General features: G+C 37.2%; 2 protein-coding genes across 4 annotated transcripts in view; one reads left to right on the top strand and one right to left on the bottom strand.

Moving 5' to 3' along the window:
• C10H4orf17 (chromosome 10 C4orf17 homolog) overlaps nucleotides 1–16,463 on the top strand; it is a 365,717-nt gene that overhangs the window by 26,592 nt on the left and 322,662 nt on the right. The window lies entirely within an intron of this gene.
• ADH4 (alcohol dehydrogenase 4 (class II), pi polypeptide) overlaps nucleotides 1–16,463 on the bottom strand; it is a 28,584-nt gene that overhangs the window by 11,551 nt on the left and 570 nt on the right. The window contains exons 2-6 of the mRNA XM_047799473.1: nucleotides 14,068–14,169; nucleotides 11,789–11,930; nucleotides 10,374–10,461; nucleotides 8,525–8,756; nucleotides 3,144–3,404 (exon numbers count right to left, since the gene is read on the bottom strand). Of these exons, the coding sequence (XP_047655429.1) occupies nucleotides 3,144–3,404; nucleotides 8,525–8,756; nucleotides 10,374–10,461; nucleotides 11,789–11,930; nucleotides 14,068–14,169 (825 nt within the window). The remainder of the gene's footprint in view (nucleotides 1–3,143; nucleotides 3,405–8,524; nucleotides 8,757–10,373; nucleotides 10,462–11,788; nucleotides 11,931–14,067; nucleotides 14,170–16,463) is intronic.

Here is a 16,463-nt window from a genome sequence, read left to right as displayed (position 1 = left end):
TTGAGACTGTGAAACCACAAATTTGAACTTCCTTGAGTGCTGAGTCACAACATGGAAGACAGGGGCCCAGGGGAGTTGCATGAGAGAAAGGGAAAATACTGTTATCTTAACCTACTGCAAGTTTGGGGTTAATACAAAAATGCCAAGGATCAGAGTTCCCATTGTGCCTCAGTGGATTAAGAACTTGACTGGTACCATGAGGATGTAGGTTCGATTTGTGGCCTCACTCACTGGGTTAAGTATCTGACATTGCCGTAAGCTGTGGCATAGGCCTGCAGCTGTAGCTCCAATTTGACCCCTAGCCTGGGAATTTCCATATGCTGCAGGTGTGGCCCTAAAAAGGAAAAAAAATAAAAAATGCCAAGGTTTGAAAAGGTAAATAAGTTTAAGAAAGACATAAACTTGTAGATTCCATTCCACATAGAAGCCCTATAGTATGGTTGAACATTTAAAATCTTTTGAGACTAATATTATAGAAGAAAAATGTGAACTTGAACTTTTTCCTTGGCCATAGTCATTGGCCAACTTGTTTCCAACCTGTTGAGGCAATTTTGACTTATACAAAAAAATCCCCAATAGGAATATCATTTCTTTCCATCACTGATAAATCACTATGAATGAAGCAATCTGAGGAACATTAAATTCTCTCCCTCTTCTCTCTCTTTGTCTTACTATTGATGGAAAACGCAGTGACCTAGAACTTTTAGAATGTGTTCTGAAATATTTATTTGAATATGTGTTTATTTGTGGTTTTAAGAATTCCTAATATTTTCTTTTTCTTTCTTTTTCTTTAATGACCACACCCTCAGCATATGAAAGTTCCCAGACCATGGACTGAATCTGAGCCACACCTGTGACCTACACCACAGGTTCAGCAACACCAGATCCTTTAACCTACTGCACCAGGCCAGGGATCGAACCCGCACCGCCACAGCAACCTGAGCTGCTGCAGTCAGATTCTTAACCGACTGCGCTACAGTAGGAAATTCAAGCACTCCTAACATTTCTAAATAGCAACATTTCTACTTTCTACCCTTCTTATATGTCAGAAATATCTTTGTTTAATGCATAGTGTACAGAGAGATACATGGAGAGGGGAAAAGACCACAGGCACTGCTTGTGGCCTTAAAGTAGCTGCTTATATTATTCCTAATTTTTGTTTGTTTAATGCTTTTCCTATTGCCCTTTTCTACATTTCTGAGCTTTTCTCCAAGAGGGAGTTAGCCTCCATAATTATAACTTAGTTAAATGGCTATTATATGCAAATATAGGTTCTGTTTACTAAACTCAGATAACTTTTGATGAGAATTATTTTGAATTATTTAAATATTATAAAAGTATCCATTACTGTAAATTTCTAATTGTTCTTTTAGTTTCTTTAGGCTGCTTTAGAGCATTATAAGTCACTGAAATCAAGTTCATACCTATTACTCCACAACCTAGAAATTTACCTTTCCCTAGTTATAGAAACTTTTGGTGGAAGAGTAGGTAGCTCATCTTTTTGTGACTAAATAAACCCATCTTTTTTTATTTGGATTCCCTAGTGTAATTCTCTCCCATAATTTAAAATATGTTTTTTGGTGTAATAAATAAGTTAGAACCTGATAAATTTTAGATCAGTGGTTCTCGGCTTGAGAAACTTAAAAAATAGTGGTACCCATGCATGAAAATATCCTGGGTACGAGTCAATTCATTGATACTGAAAAACAACAACTCCTCAGACACTTCTAAAGTATAGCCAGTTTTGAGGATCTCTGTACTTGAGAAATAAGGTTAAATAGGTTGAACTTCAGTGTTAGTGAAACATGAGAGCTGTGGGCAATGGAGGGATGGATGTGGTGCACTGCAGGCTGCAGTTGTCAAGGACAGTTCAGAAAGCAGGACCTGAAGTTTTGGATGCAAGAGCAGTGCAGGACAAAGAACCCTTACTGCACGAATTTCAGTTAGCTAACATTTATCAAGTGCTGTTACCTGCCAGATTCTTTTTTAATGAGTTACATTATTACAATGAAATGGTTCTGAGAGGAAGGACCCAGAAGGGCAGCGTGCTGCTCTCTGCAGCTCTTCCCAGTCTCCATGTCAGGTGAGAAACAAGGGAAAGAATTGGTGAAGCCTGCTCCAGGGAGATGGAAATAAAGAATTCATTTTTTACCCTCCCTAGAGGAGTTTTAGGAGCCAGGCTGAATGAAGGTCAAATAAAGGGGAAGAGTGTTATAACTACTTCACACCTCCCACTAATGAAATAAGAAGGCTCCATAGGCAGAAGATTTAGTTGGTGAATTCTTTGGTTATCTTATTAAAGCAAAACAAAACAAAACTCAACTTAGTGTCTTTGAGCAGACATGCATTAGGGGAATATTCACTGGTGAATTAGGCTGCACACTCTGTAGTCTAGCTTCTCCCTATGCTGTCTGTGCCATTGGGTCTTTACCCCACTTTCTTGAGTAGAACAGACGGGGCTGGCTATGTGAGCCTGCAACCAGTGCAGTTGCTCAGGACCCCACACTCAGAAGGGCCCTGCAAATTGTATAGCCTGTCCTGAAAGGAGAAGAAATCTGAATGATATAGAATTATAGTGTTTAGGAAAAAAAGGACTTAGTTTTAAATTTTGCATTGTGATGATTTTTTTCTAAGTGAAAATTTTGCATATATAATTTGGACCGATTTTGCAGCCCATTTATTGAGATCCAGTGGCCAGACTGGCTTGTTTGTAGGTTGCTAACCTCTCCTTGCTCTACTTCAAGATGAAAGGGGATATGTCCGGCTGTAAGGAGTAGAGGTGACACCAGTCACCCTCTCTAGTTCCTCCTCTAAATCTGCCTTTTCTGTGTTTTTCCTCACTTCTCACAGTCACAGTTCTTTAAAGTTTTCATTCCTAAGTTTTCTCTTAATTTTTTTTGCTGAATTTCATGTAAGTAAACAAATAATAACATTAATCTAAGTAGTAATTAGTAATATATAAATAAATCAAAAATTAAATGTTATGTAACATAATATCTAACATTAATAACTATTGCTTATATAACCATACTTATACACACAAACATTAATATTAAATAATGTATTAATACACACATATTATCAATGCTAATTAATATTAATAAGCAACATTTACTATATCCTATTGTAAAACATATACATACCATGATGTCAGCTCCCCCCACACACTCAAAGGCAAAATCCACACCTCCATTGGTCATTTCAATGATGACCTCCTGAATGGGTTTATCTAGCTCTCTAGGATTGAGGCAGTCAGTGGCTCCAAGGGCTTTGGCCTTTGTAAACTTCTCATTCTTGATGTCGATAACTATGATTCTGGAAGCTCCTGCTGCTTTACAACCGATTACAGCAGAAAGACCGATGCCGCCTAGGCCAAAGATGGCACAAGTAGAACCAGGTGTGACCTGCAGGCCAGGAAATTATAAATTAACTTTTCAAACAGCTTGTCCCACTTTTTTGAAAAAATGACAGAGTGATTTGGGGACAGGAACATAAAAAGACTGTCATAAAACTAAATGGTATAGCTAAATGGGGGGAATCTGCCACTTTGAAAAGTTTTGAATTACTGGCTAACTTTGGAGAAATATTTAAAGGACATTAAAATTATTAGCTCATGAGAAACAAATGAAAATAAATGTCTCCTTTCCCCTTTAATGTTATGAGAACAAAAACCAAAGCCCACATATTTTAAAGGGTTTATTGGTTTCTTTTTAAAATAGATCACAAGTGGAGTTCCCATCATGGCTCAGCAGAAACAAATGTAACTAGAATCCATGAGGACACAGGTTCAATCCCTGGCCTTGCTCAGTGGGTTAAGGATCCAGTGTTGCCATGAGCTGTGGTGTAGTTTTCAGACATGGCTCGGATCCCGCATTGCTGTGGCTGTAGTGTAGGCCAGCAGCTGTAGCTCTGATTTGACCCCTAGCCTGGGAACCTCCATATGCCAAGGGTGCGGCCCTAAAAAGAAAAAAAAAAAAATAGATCACAAGTAATTTGACATCTATTGTTCTAATAGGCCTTATTTGGTTATACTAATGTTGTAATTGGTTTTGAATGACCACTAATATTTCTCTAAATGTAAATTAACTTAGTCATCCCAAATCATCACTTCATTCAAATGTAACAAAGTCTATAATTTTTTCTTTTCTTTTCTTTTTTTTTTTTTGTCTTCATGGATACTAGTCAGGTTTGTCACTGCTGAGCAATGACAGGAACTCTGAAGTCCATATTTCTTTGCATGACATTGAAGGATTTTTATTTTCTGGTCCCATTGCCTACCAACTTTATCTCCATGAATCTCAGCATTACAGCCACAACAAACTGTAGTAGTTTCCTTTCCTCATCCTTTACTTCATGCTGTTCCCTCAGCCTGATGTGTTTTTCACCTTATTTCCTTCAATTAAAATATAACCTATACTTCTAGGTCTAACTGAAATCACACTTTTCAATGAAACAGTTCTTGATTCCTCAATTGGAAGTTAGTGCCCACAATTTTTGATTTTTCTATATCATAAATTTGGATTTTTTTTCTTTTTTTTTGTCTTTTTAGAGCCACACCTGTGGCATATGGAGGTTCCTAGGCTAGGGATCTAATTGGAGCTACAGCTGCTGGCCTACGCCAGAGCCACATTAACACCAGATATGAGCCGCATCTGTCACCTACACCACAGCTCACAGCAATGCCGGATCCTTAACCCACTGAGCAAGACCAGGGATCGAACACACAACCTCATGGTTCCTAGTCAAATTCGTTTCTGCTGTGCCATGATGGGAACTCCCGGAATGAATCTTGATTGATTTTGTGTGTGCACATGTGTTTGAAAGACTAAAATCTTTGAAGGCATGTAATCTTTCATATTGCTATCGAGTCTTCTGTATGTTTGGTCTGTAATAAATGTTTGTACATTAAATTAAATAGAAACATAGAAGATGATAAAGCTGCGGTAGCTAGAATATGTTATTTTGTGGAGTAGTATTGTGGCAGGAATGTACAGAGATGCTCAATTAATAATTTCTAATGGTGATGAGAAACTGTTAGAATTAAAGCATAATCAGAAGGAAACAAGAAAATGTGCCCAAGGGAAGTACTGATATATACTAAATTGGAAACAAAATTATTAAGGAACAGAGAGGATGCATATATTTTACTTTAATGTGTGATATTAGGCATACCTACACTGGCTTTTGCTACTCAGGGAAAATAAAACATATATTTTGCAAGTGTTCAGAATATTGTTCTATATATACTATGTACTATTTACTATGATACTGTGGCATATGTTTAGTATATTTTCACATATATCTCTCCAGATATTGTATTAAAAAGTTTGCCAGGCTCATCAAAAATAGACATGCATTTTTCTCATTGAAGCAATACTATACACTGTAGTTGTACATAACTCACACCAGTGTATAAATTGAATACGCTGCACCAATTGTGTTATACAACTGGACCCCCGTGTGTAATAGTGCCTTTAATTGCAGTTTTGGGGGGCGGTGGTCATTAAAAATACTCCTCAGGAGTTCCCGTCGTGGCACAGTGGTTAACGAATCCGACTAGGAGGGTTCGGTTGCGGGTTCGGTCCCTGGCCTTGCTCAGTGGGTTAACGATCCAGCGTTGCCGTGAGGCTGTGGTGTAGGTTGCAGACGCGGCTCGGATCCTGTGTTGCTGTGGCTCTGGCATAGGCCGGTGGCTGCAGCTCCAATTAGACCCCTAGCCTGGGAACCTCCATATGCCGCGGGAGCGGCCCAAGAAATAGCAACAACAACAACAACAACAACAACAACAAAAGACAAAAGACAAAAAAAAAAAATACTCCTCAGTTAAAAATAGGGCTATAAGTAGTGGATGATTATCTATCTGCAGACAAAACTGTTACAGGACATTTTCATGCGTCTAAACTTTTCTATAAAATGTAATTAATTTGGCAGTAATATAAGCAGATTAAAAAGAACTAGGAGTTCTGTCGATGCTGGGGATAGGGTGGTCTTCAATAATTAACCAAAGTTGTTGCATCACTTTTCTTCCCAGAAATAAACATTATTAAAGCTCTTGCCTTTTGACTAGAATTACTGACACTTTACTTCTTTGAATCTATTCCTGTTTCTCTTTGAGCATCTTATGAGGTGGTTTGGCTATTCCTCAATAGCAGGAAGAACAGGTCCTAGGAACTTAGGTAAGCTTTGATCAGATTTAAAGAAACTTGTGGCAGAATCTCTAGTGTTAATATCCTTGAGAAAAGACTAGACTAGTAGAAGGTGATAGTCAGTATGGAGTCTAGAAAAGGGCAGGATGTGGTGGTGCTTGTGGCAAAGAGTGATGATTCTTCCCTGTTTCTCTGTTGTTATCTAGAGGAAAATATGGCTTGACTGCCAAGGTCACATTGGTCTTAATTCCACCCAACTAACAACACCCTTCTTCCAAAAGCCTTCAGACTGTAGTTTGACTTATATAGTTTTTAATTCTTGTTGACGAATGATATGGCATATAGCATATACTTGGCACCCAGTTCATGTTAACTTCTTTTCTTTTACTAGCACTTAGATTATAGACTATCCCTGATTTAAATACAGCCCATTGAAATTTAGAGGGAGATAGTATTCTGAGAGCCAAGAGTAGCATTCCTGTCTGATTGGGTGATATAATTCTCAATGAAAAGCCCTATCTTGATATTCTGACTACTACATTAGCCTCTTATTTTGGTTGGGCTGACTTTGTTTTCTTGACACTGAACAACTCTTAAGTAACCTGATAAGAAATAATACTTAGATTGCAAAGCTCAGGACCAAGTCTCATCAAGACGTTTTAGGGGCTGCACATGAATCTGGCTTTATCCATTAATTTGCTGAAAATTTATTAAGCTCCTACTACATGCCAGGCACAGGGCTAGGCTCTGGAGCTATCATAATGAACAAGAAAGAGTTCTTACCCTTACAGAGCAATCAGTCTAATAAGAAGGAGAAATAAATGGGAAATTTCTCCATAGTGTGATAAGAAGGAAGGCAGGGATAAATAAGATATTTTAGGGGAAACTGGAAGGGATACTAATGCATGCCTGGGGGGCTAGAGTAGGTTTCCAACAGGAAGTGACAAATAAATGAGGTCAGCCAGAAGGAGTGGGGGAACTTTCCAGGCAATGTTGGTGGGAGCCAGATGTGAAAAGTCCAGAGACCACAGTCCAGAGCCCAAAGATTGAGGGACAGGCCCAGGGGAACAGTGAGTCACAAAAGGAAGAAGTAGGGAGAATGACTGTAGCATACTGAAGGGCAAGGAGGATAATAAAAAGGCAACAGAATCTCCAGATTTGTTGTTTAGAAAGACCACTCTAGAGTTTCTGTCGTGGCTCAATGGTTAATGAACCTGACGAGTATCCATGAGGATGCGGGTTTGAACCCATGGCCTTGCTCAGTAGGTTAAGGATCCAGTGTCGCTGTGAGCTGTGGTGTAGGTCTCAGATGTGACTCGGATCCCACGTTGCTATGGCTGTGGCATAAGGCTAGCAGCCACAGCTCCCATTCAGCCTCTAGCCTGGGAACCTCCATGTGCCACGGGTGGTGCGGCCCGAAAGAAAGAAAGAAAGAAAGAAGGAAGGAAGGAAGGAAGGAAGAAGGAAGAAGGAAGAAGAGATAGAGAAGAGCGAGAGAAATCACGACCGATAATAACTAAAGGACAAGTAAAATAATAATAAGAACTAAATACCGAAAGAAAGAAAGAAAGAAAGACAAAGAAAGAAACAAGAAAAAGAAAGAAGAAAGAAAGGAATGAAGAGATAGAAAGAGGCGAAGGAAGGAAAGGAAGGGAAGGAAGGAAAGGAAGGAAAGAAAAACAGACCCCTCTGGTTGCATTTTGCAGTTTGGACTCAAGGGATAAAGATTGATGTCAAGGAGTTTGAAAAAAGGAGGTTGTTTGAAGAATCCAAGCAATATTGACAACTCTCTCACCTCAGTTAAAGAGCTTTGTAAATGCTTCTAAATTCTAACATGGGATTCCAGGGACACATCTTGCCACCATCAGGGCTGCAATCTGAGACCCTCCATTGAAGCCACAAAAGAACAGGATAAGAAGCAGAGATGTCTTATTACAGTCTGAGGGAGAGGAATCTGCAGCATCAGGGAGAAAGTAGGGTGGCTATATGGAGATCGATGGGGGTTCCTTTGTCTCTTGACTGAGTCTGCCCAGGGTGAGCATTAATGTTAAGGGACATATTTAAATGGGCTGTATTTAAATCAGGGATAGTCTGTAATCTAACGTGCTGGTAAAGGAAAAGAAGTTAGCATGAACTGGGTGCCAACTATATGCTAGCTTCTGGGCCAGATGTCTTACATATGTACTATGACTTAATTATCCCCACAACTATTTGTAGTGGATATTACTGTTAGAGGAAGTAGAGGGGTTAAATAACTTGCCTAAAATCACAGAGGCAATAAGTGGTAGAGCCAGAATTGAAGATAACTCTAGCTGCTTTATCTCACTGCCTCCTCTTAATAACTTCTGTTTTACACAACCTGGTGATTAACTATTTACCTTGGCATTGTTGACTACAGCCCCATAGCCAGTTGAAAATGCACATCCAAGCAGACAAACTCTCTCTAAATTGGCATCATCATCTATTTTGACAAGATTAACATCTGACACTACAGTGTACTGACTGAAGGTACTGGTCCCCATGAAATGGTAAATTGGTTTTCCTTTGCAGGTAAACCTGCTGGTTTCATCTTCCATTAATTTTTGATCACCTATAGGATTTCTGAAATTCCTAGGGAAAAAAAAGAGATAAAAAAAAAAGAGAAAGTAGATTGAAAAAATGATAAAATGGCTTGAGACTCTTCACCTAAACATATAGTCAGAAGTAGTCTAAAAAATTAATGCTTTTTATTGAATATGTCTTATGTGTCGAGAACTTTTTTTAAGGGCTTTATGTGTACTTATTAAATTTTTTTTATTATGGCAAACTCAACCATATATAAAGCTAGAAAGAACAGCAAAATGAATCTCTGTGTAATCATCGCCCAGCTTTAGCAATTATCAACTCATGGCTGATCTAGTTTCATCTGTTACCTGCTCCCCCACACCAGCACCTACCTTCCTCTTGTTGGGCTGTTTTGAAGTAAATCCCAGACATCACTATCTCATCTGTAAATGTTTCATTATGTGTCTCTAAAAACTATTCCTTTAGTTCCACACATTACATTTGTTGATATGTCTTAAATATTTTTTAATTTATAGGTTCTCACCTCTTCCCTTGTTTTTCCCCCTGCAGTTTCTTTGTTGAAGAAACATTCATCATTTGTCCTACAGAATTTTCCTTACTCTATATTTTTCTGATTACATTTCTGTGATCTGTTTTAAGATTTGTCTCCATCCTTGTTATTTCCTCTAAACTAATAATTTTGATCTAAATACTTGATTTGATTCAAGTTTTATGTTTTTGTAGGACTATTTCTAAAGTGGTGTTATGTATTTTCATCACATAATATAAGACACATAATAGTTTATTTTTGTGATGTTGGAAAGAATTGATGGTCAGTGTCAAAATTTATTATTTCATTAAATACTTGCAAAAGGATGTATTCATTTTTTGAATATCTGCAACAACCCTGTGAAGTAGGTATTATTGTTGTCCCCATTTTATAGATGGGGAAACCGAGACACAATAATAGATGTAAGAGTAGTAAAATTTTTGCTTCTGAAATGACTAGTTTCAGTTAGCATTAAGGACAAATAGATATTTTTATAATCTCAGTAAAGAATAAGGCAATTAAGATTTTTGATTCTGGAGCCAGGCTGCCTAACTTCAAAATCTAGCTGTAAGGCTTATATATCTATGTAGCCCTTGAATGAATTACTTTACTGTGACTCATTGCAGTCCTGTCATCCCATGTAGAAGGAGCCATTATCTGAATTTGACATTTATTATCCCAGAGATAAATATCTTTACTACATACACGTGAACCATAGATAATACATGGTATTGTTTTTCTATATGACTTCTTATATATAATAATAAATATATGTGTCAGCAACTTGCTTCTTTTCCTTACCATTATATGAGATTATTCTATGTTGATACATTTAGAGCAAGTTTAGCCATTCTCATTGTTATATAGTAATTCCATTGCGTTACTACATAGCAATTTGTTAATCTAGTCTCTTATTGATGGACATCTGCCCTATTTTCAATTACTTGCAACTACAACCTTGCTGTGATCACTCTATTGCACGTCTGTTTGGGTGATTTTGCAAATTTCTTGTACATCCCTAAAATTGGTGCATAGAAAGTAAGTACCTCTTCAACTCCTTTTACGTATTGCCATTGCACTATTCAAAATATTTCTACTAGTTTATACTCTTACTAATAGTTTATAGAGCTTACTTGAGTTTTCCACAAAAATTTGTGCGTGGACTCAGACAGAACTTGCATTTTCCACACTGAGGCAAGTAGAGTGGAATTACTTTGTCACCTAGAAAAAAAAGGCATGTGTTGGATGATACTTAAGATGTTACATATAGTTTCTATTAGATGAATTGGTGGAAAACACCATTTTTTAATGGTATAGATTTTATGTTCATTTACAATATTTTTACCCACAAGATTTTTTCTCTGCTGGGCAGTCAAGCAACACATTTGTATTGAAACCATCAGGTGCAGAGTCTCTACTGTGATTGTAGCACTCTGTATCATGACTATTATTTAATACATCATGACTATTATTTATTACATTTCTAAACATCCTGCATGGAATAAAACATTCTTATATAATAGGAGAGGTGGGCAATAGTCTAGATATGGAGAATAAACTATATACCATCTCCTTGTTTTACCATTTAGTTCACTCTGAAATTCTACATTTTTCTATTTTTTATTCAATTTTGATTTAATAATGACTTTTAACCTCTGAAAACCAGTCTAGTAATGATAAACATTCGCTAAACATTAAGTATGTGTTAGTCATCACTCTAAACTGTTTGCATGTATTATTTAATTCTCAGAACAACCCTTTGAGATGCGTACTGTTATTGTCCCCACTTTAGAAAACAGAAATCTGAGCTGAGTTACAGAAAAGTGACGTAACCGGCTAAGGTTGCACAGGCGGTAAGTGGCAGAGCTGGGACATGGCATTGCCAACTTTTGGAGAGCAATTTGTTTCTATAATCTAGTTTGGAATGGAAAGATACTAATATACATCTTGGTTTGGAACATCCTCATTAGAGGAGGAAAGAATGATATGGCTCATCCTGACTGACAAGTGAAGACTACATAGCTCATATCCCAGTATGAGCTATATTTGGTTACAAATGTAATTAATTTTAGCCATTGGCATGCTTCATGTACACATTACTTTTATCTTAATACTTCCAAAAAGACACTTAAGCTACCATTGACACATGATAGTATTTCTCACTTAAATGACCTCTGAGATGTCATTCTTTAAATTCTTTATAATATTAAAATACTTTTCTGTTTTATTTATAGGTGGTTATTATTTATCATCTGGGTCCCCATGGATGCTTCAGCTTAAGTTCACCTTGTAGCTTTGCTTCATAGGACAGTTTCTCAGTGCTATATGTAAATAAAGTGGTCATATTTCCCAGGTTTTAGACCATTCTGATTGTAAATAGTGTCATTTTTAGACTATGAGAGATTGTGTGTCTCAATTTTGCTTCAGAAAAGATCATCCCTGTATGTAAATAGAGATCAATTATAGCGTACAAAGCCAGGACTGTATCAGGAATTATCCCTGAAATACTCTGACATTTTCATTTAATTGGAATCAGAAAGTAAAATACCTGGTTTGACGTTGGTCACTCCTGGCCCAACACTTTCCACAATTCCTGCAGCTTCATGGCCGAGGATCACTGGGAAAAAAGCCCCCTCATATTGAGGATGGATGATATGGGCATCAGTATGGCACAGGGCAGTGGCGATTATCTATAAAGCAACCACAGTCTTGTGTCCTGTTTCTATAATTATGTCGTTGCGGTTGTTAGGAAGATAAATTTAGGCCCAGTGTCACCTTGGAAATTTACAACAGTCTTAGAGCTCAGTAAAATAATTGCATTTTGAAAAAAAAAAGAATTAAAAATATATTCAGATATATTCTTTTCTCTCAATGCATCTCCCTCTCTTCATTCCTTCCTTCCTTCCTTCCTTCCTTCCTTCCTTCCTTCCTTCCTTCCTTCCTTCCTTCCTTCCTTCCTTCCTCTCTGTCTTTTAGGGCTTCACCTGCAGCGAATGGAAGATCCCAGGCTAGGGGTCCAATCAGAGCTGTAGCCACTGGCCTACACCTCAGCCACAGCAACTCCAGATCTGAGCCGTGTCTGCGGCCTACACCACAGCCCATGGCAATGCCAGATCCTTAACCCACTGAGGGAGGCCAAGGATAGAACCTTCATCCTTTTGGATATAGTCAGATTCATTTTCTCTGAGCCACGATGGGAACTCCTCTTAATGTGTTTTTATTTTCTTCCTTTCACTGTCACTGGAAAATAATACAATAGATAGAATTGACAGTTACTGCCTCCAGGAGAGGAGAAATCAAAGGTAATCAGGAAAAGTTAAAGTCCATTTGGCAGAGGGAGTAGAGGGCACACAGGTTTCTAGGGCTTCAAATTTTGTTGAAACTATATGAAATAAAATTGAGGTAATAAAACTTTTATAGTTAGAAGTATCAAATAAAGGATCACCTAAATTAATTATGAATGTATCCCTGTATTATTCTTTAGAATTCTATTCTTGAGGATATCCTATTTATTTTCACACATAAACTTTTTTTAAATTGGAATGTAGAAGATTTTACAATGTTGTTTTAGTTTTTGGGGTACAGCAAAGTGATTCGATTATGCATACATATATTATTTTTCATATTCTTTTCCATTATGTTTTATTTTAGGATAATGAATATAGTGCCCCATGCTATACAGTAAGACCCTGTTACTTCTATTTTATATGAAGTAGCTTGTATTTGCTAATTTATCCCTTCCCTACTCCATTTCCCCTTTGGTAACCATAAATTTATCCTCTATTCTCATATATAATTTCTTATTGTGGTGATCTTAAGGAAAAAAGATAAGCCAAGTCAGCTGTGGGGAAAATGGAGAAATTGACCCAAATTGCCTATGTTCCCTCTCTGCTCAGTGCCATCTCTCCTCTCTGCGGTCTTACTCCTGTCCCCTCCTCTGGGCACCCAAGACCCTTTGCTGCCCAGGGCAGCACTGAAGATCATTCCTTGTTTTGAACCAAACTCTCAATCTTCCTTTTTTTTTTTTTTTTTTGGTCTTTTTGCTATTTCTTTGGGCCACTCCAGCGGCATATGGAGGTTCCCAGGCTAGGGGTTGAATCAGAACTGTAGCTTCCAGCCTATGCCAGAGCCACAGCAACGCAGGATCCGAGCCGCATCTGCAACCTACACCACAGCTCACGGCAACGCCGGATCGTTAACCCACTGAGCAAGGCCAGGGACCGAACCCGCAACCTCATGGTTCCTAGTCGGATTCGTTAACCACTGCGCCACAACGGGAACTCCCCTACCTAATTCTAATGTGAAATGAATTCCTTTGTTTCATTCTTAGGGTTAATAATGGTAACGACCCTAAGCTTGTTCAATTAATGTCTACTGTCAAGAACAACTGACTAATAATTATAATTTGCCCATCCTGGGGGTAATACCTGTTTTTAATATGAATCTAAGGGGGAGGGGAGGAGGGAGTGGGATGAATGGGGAGTTTGGAGTTGGTAGATGCAAACTCTTACATTTAGAGTGGATAAGCAATAAGGTCCAACTGTATAGCCCAGGGAACTATATCCAATCGCTTGGGATAGAACATGGTGGAAGATAGTATGAGAAAAAGAGTATATGTAAGTATGACTGGGTCACTATGCTGTACAGCAGAAACTGGCACAACACTGTAAATCAACTATACTTTAATTAAAAAAAAACTTAAAAATGTAATTCCTGCATGGTGGCAACTTCCAGGACTTGCAGCTATATCACATAGGCTTGACTTGACAAGAGCCAAATCTGTATTTAGTGCCTTGTCTGTTCTGCCCTGGCAAAGTTTATACTCACCTGAATTCGAACTTCATGGGCTTTGGGGGGAGCTACCTCAACCTCTTCAATGCTGAGGGGTTTGTTTGCTTCCCAGGCTATGGCTGCTTTGCATTTAATAACCTGAGAAAGAGGGAGAATGGAAGACAGTGGGGAGGAGGGAAGGGGAAAAGGAGAAAGGGGATGGAGGAGGGAGGGGAATAGGAGGGAGGCAGAGTGAGAGAGAAAGAAAGGATATCATGGAAAAAAATAGAGCATATTGATACCATTATTTCATGACAGAGTTTTCAAGTTTGTGATTTGGTGTTACTTATTTTAAAGACAAGGGGACTTAACTGAAAATAAGTTCAATTCTACACTATAGTCATCGCACTTTGAATTTTTGAAAAGAACAAATGTACTAAAGTTTAGCCTAATGTAAAGCCTTGATTTTTTTCCTCCAGAACAGAGAGGATAAATTTATAGGATTTGGACAGAGTAGATGGCCAGTTATGTATTGTTGACTGAATGATTTGTTGTCAGCTCTGCATTATCTGAGTCCTTATTGCTGGAGCATGGATGTGTTTTACATTTTTGCTACTCAAAGTGTGAACCTCCCTAACACCAGCAGTTATTGACATCACCTGGAAATTTGCTACAGCTATATGCTCTGTCAGAAATCCACTAGATTAAAACCTGAATTTGAACAAGATCCCATGTGATTCATATGCACATTAAAAGTTTGAGAAGTGAGGCTTACATAATTATTAAATTTATCAGTAGAATATAAATTACATAAACATTCTCTCTTTGAAGGAATTTGAATAAAAATGTATGAAAAGAAATTAAACATTAGAGAGTTTATTATTCCCAGATTTAAAAAATTTAGTCTCTTAAAATTATATTTTTAATTTTAAATGTAAATAACATTGAAGGAAAGTAGAAGGAAACAAACCTATATTCCTTCATCATAATGCTACTGTTTTCACTTTTGGTATGATTTTCCCAGTCCTTGTCCACGTGAATATATATTTTTTGATGTTTGTTATGCAATTTCAAATTATATATTAACTATCATTAGTCTTATTATAAATGCAACTTATAATACTTAAAAGTTTAAAAATGCAAATAAGAAAAAACAAAACATCTGTAATTTTATCACACATTTTATGATTTTGAGGTAAATATTTTTCTGCATGGGACTATATTATATGTAATATTTTGTAATCTATTTTTCTCTGCTTACTGATATACTATGAATATTTTCCATATTCTTCTCTAACATTATTTTCTTTCTTTCTCTCTCTCTCTCTTTTTTTTTTTTCTTTTTTGGCTTCTGAAGCACATGGAGTTCCTGGGCCAGGGATCAGATCCAAACCACAGTTGTAACCTAGGCCCCAGTCGCGAATAACACTAGCTGCAGCAATGCTGGATCCTTTAACCCACTATGCCAGCTTGTGTCCTCATGCTGCAGAGATGCCACCAATCCCGATGTGCCACAGCGGGAACTCCTAACATTATTTCTAAAGAATGCAAATTTTATTTTATGATTATGGCATAGTTACTCTCTTTGGGCCATTATAAATAATATTTAATTGAATACTCTTGTAGTAAGCATTTTGGCAAATTCATAGTTTTTACCTAGAGTAAATTCCAAAGGACACTCATATCCTTTGGATCAATTTTATTTTTTCTTCCAGTTTTATTGATATAATTGACATATAACATCGTGTAAATTTAAGGTATATATAGCATAATGATTTGACTCTCATACATCATGAAATGATTACCACAATAAATTTAGTGAACATCCATCTTCTCATATAGATATAAAATTAAAGAAATAGAAAAAAAATTTTTCTTGTGCTAACCCTTAAGATTTACTCTCTTAACTTTCAGACAACAGTGTTAATTGTATTTATCATGTTTTATATCTCTAATACTTATTTGTATTTTAACTGGAAGTTTGTACCTTTTGACCATCTTCATTCAAATCCTCCTCCCCCCACCCTCTGCTTCTGGTAACCACAAACCTCATTTCTTTTTCTATGAGTTTGTTTGTTTTTGAAGTATGATTGACCTAAAAACACTGTGTTAGTTCTTGGTACACAACATAGTGCTTTGATATCTCTATACATTTCAAAATGATCACCATGATAAGTCTAGTTACCATCTATCACCGTTCAAAGATATTATGTAATTATTGAGTATATTCCTCATACTGTACACTTCATACTTATGGCTTGTTTATTTTATAACTGGATATTTATACCTCTTAATTTCCCTCCCGCATTTCTCTCGTCTTACCAACCCCCCACCCCACCCCGTGTGCAATCACTGGTTTGTTTTCTGTATCTGTGGTTTTGTTTCTGTTTTGTTATGATTTTAGATTCCACATATAAGTGAAATCATACAATATTTGTCCTCCTCTGTATGAC

This window comes from Phacochoerus africanus, chromosome 10, assembly GCF_016906955.1.
Source record: "Phacochoerus africanus isolate WHEZ1 chromosome 10, ROS_Pafr_v1, whole genome shotgun sequence".
Taxonomy (NCBI): Eukaryota; Metazoa; Chordata; class Mammalia; order Artiodactyla; family Suidae; genus Phacochoerus; species Phacochoerus africanus.
The sequence above is the reverse complement of the archived record's forward strand: the minus strand, read 5'-3'. Positions and strand labels throughout refer to the sequence as shown.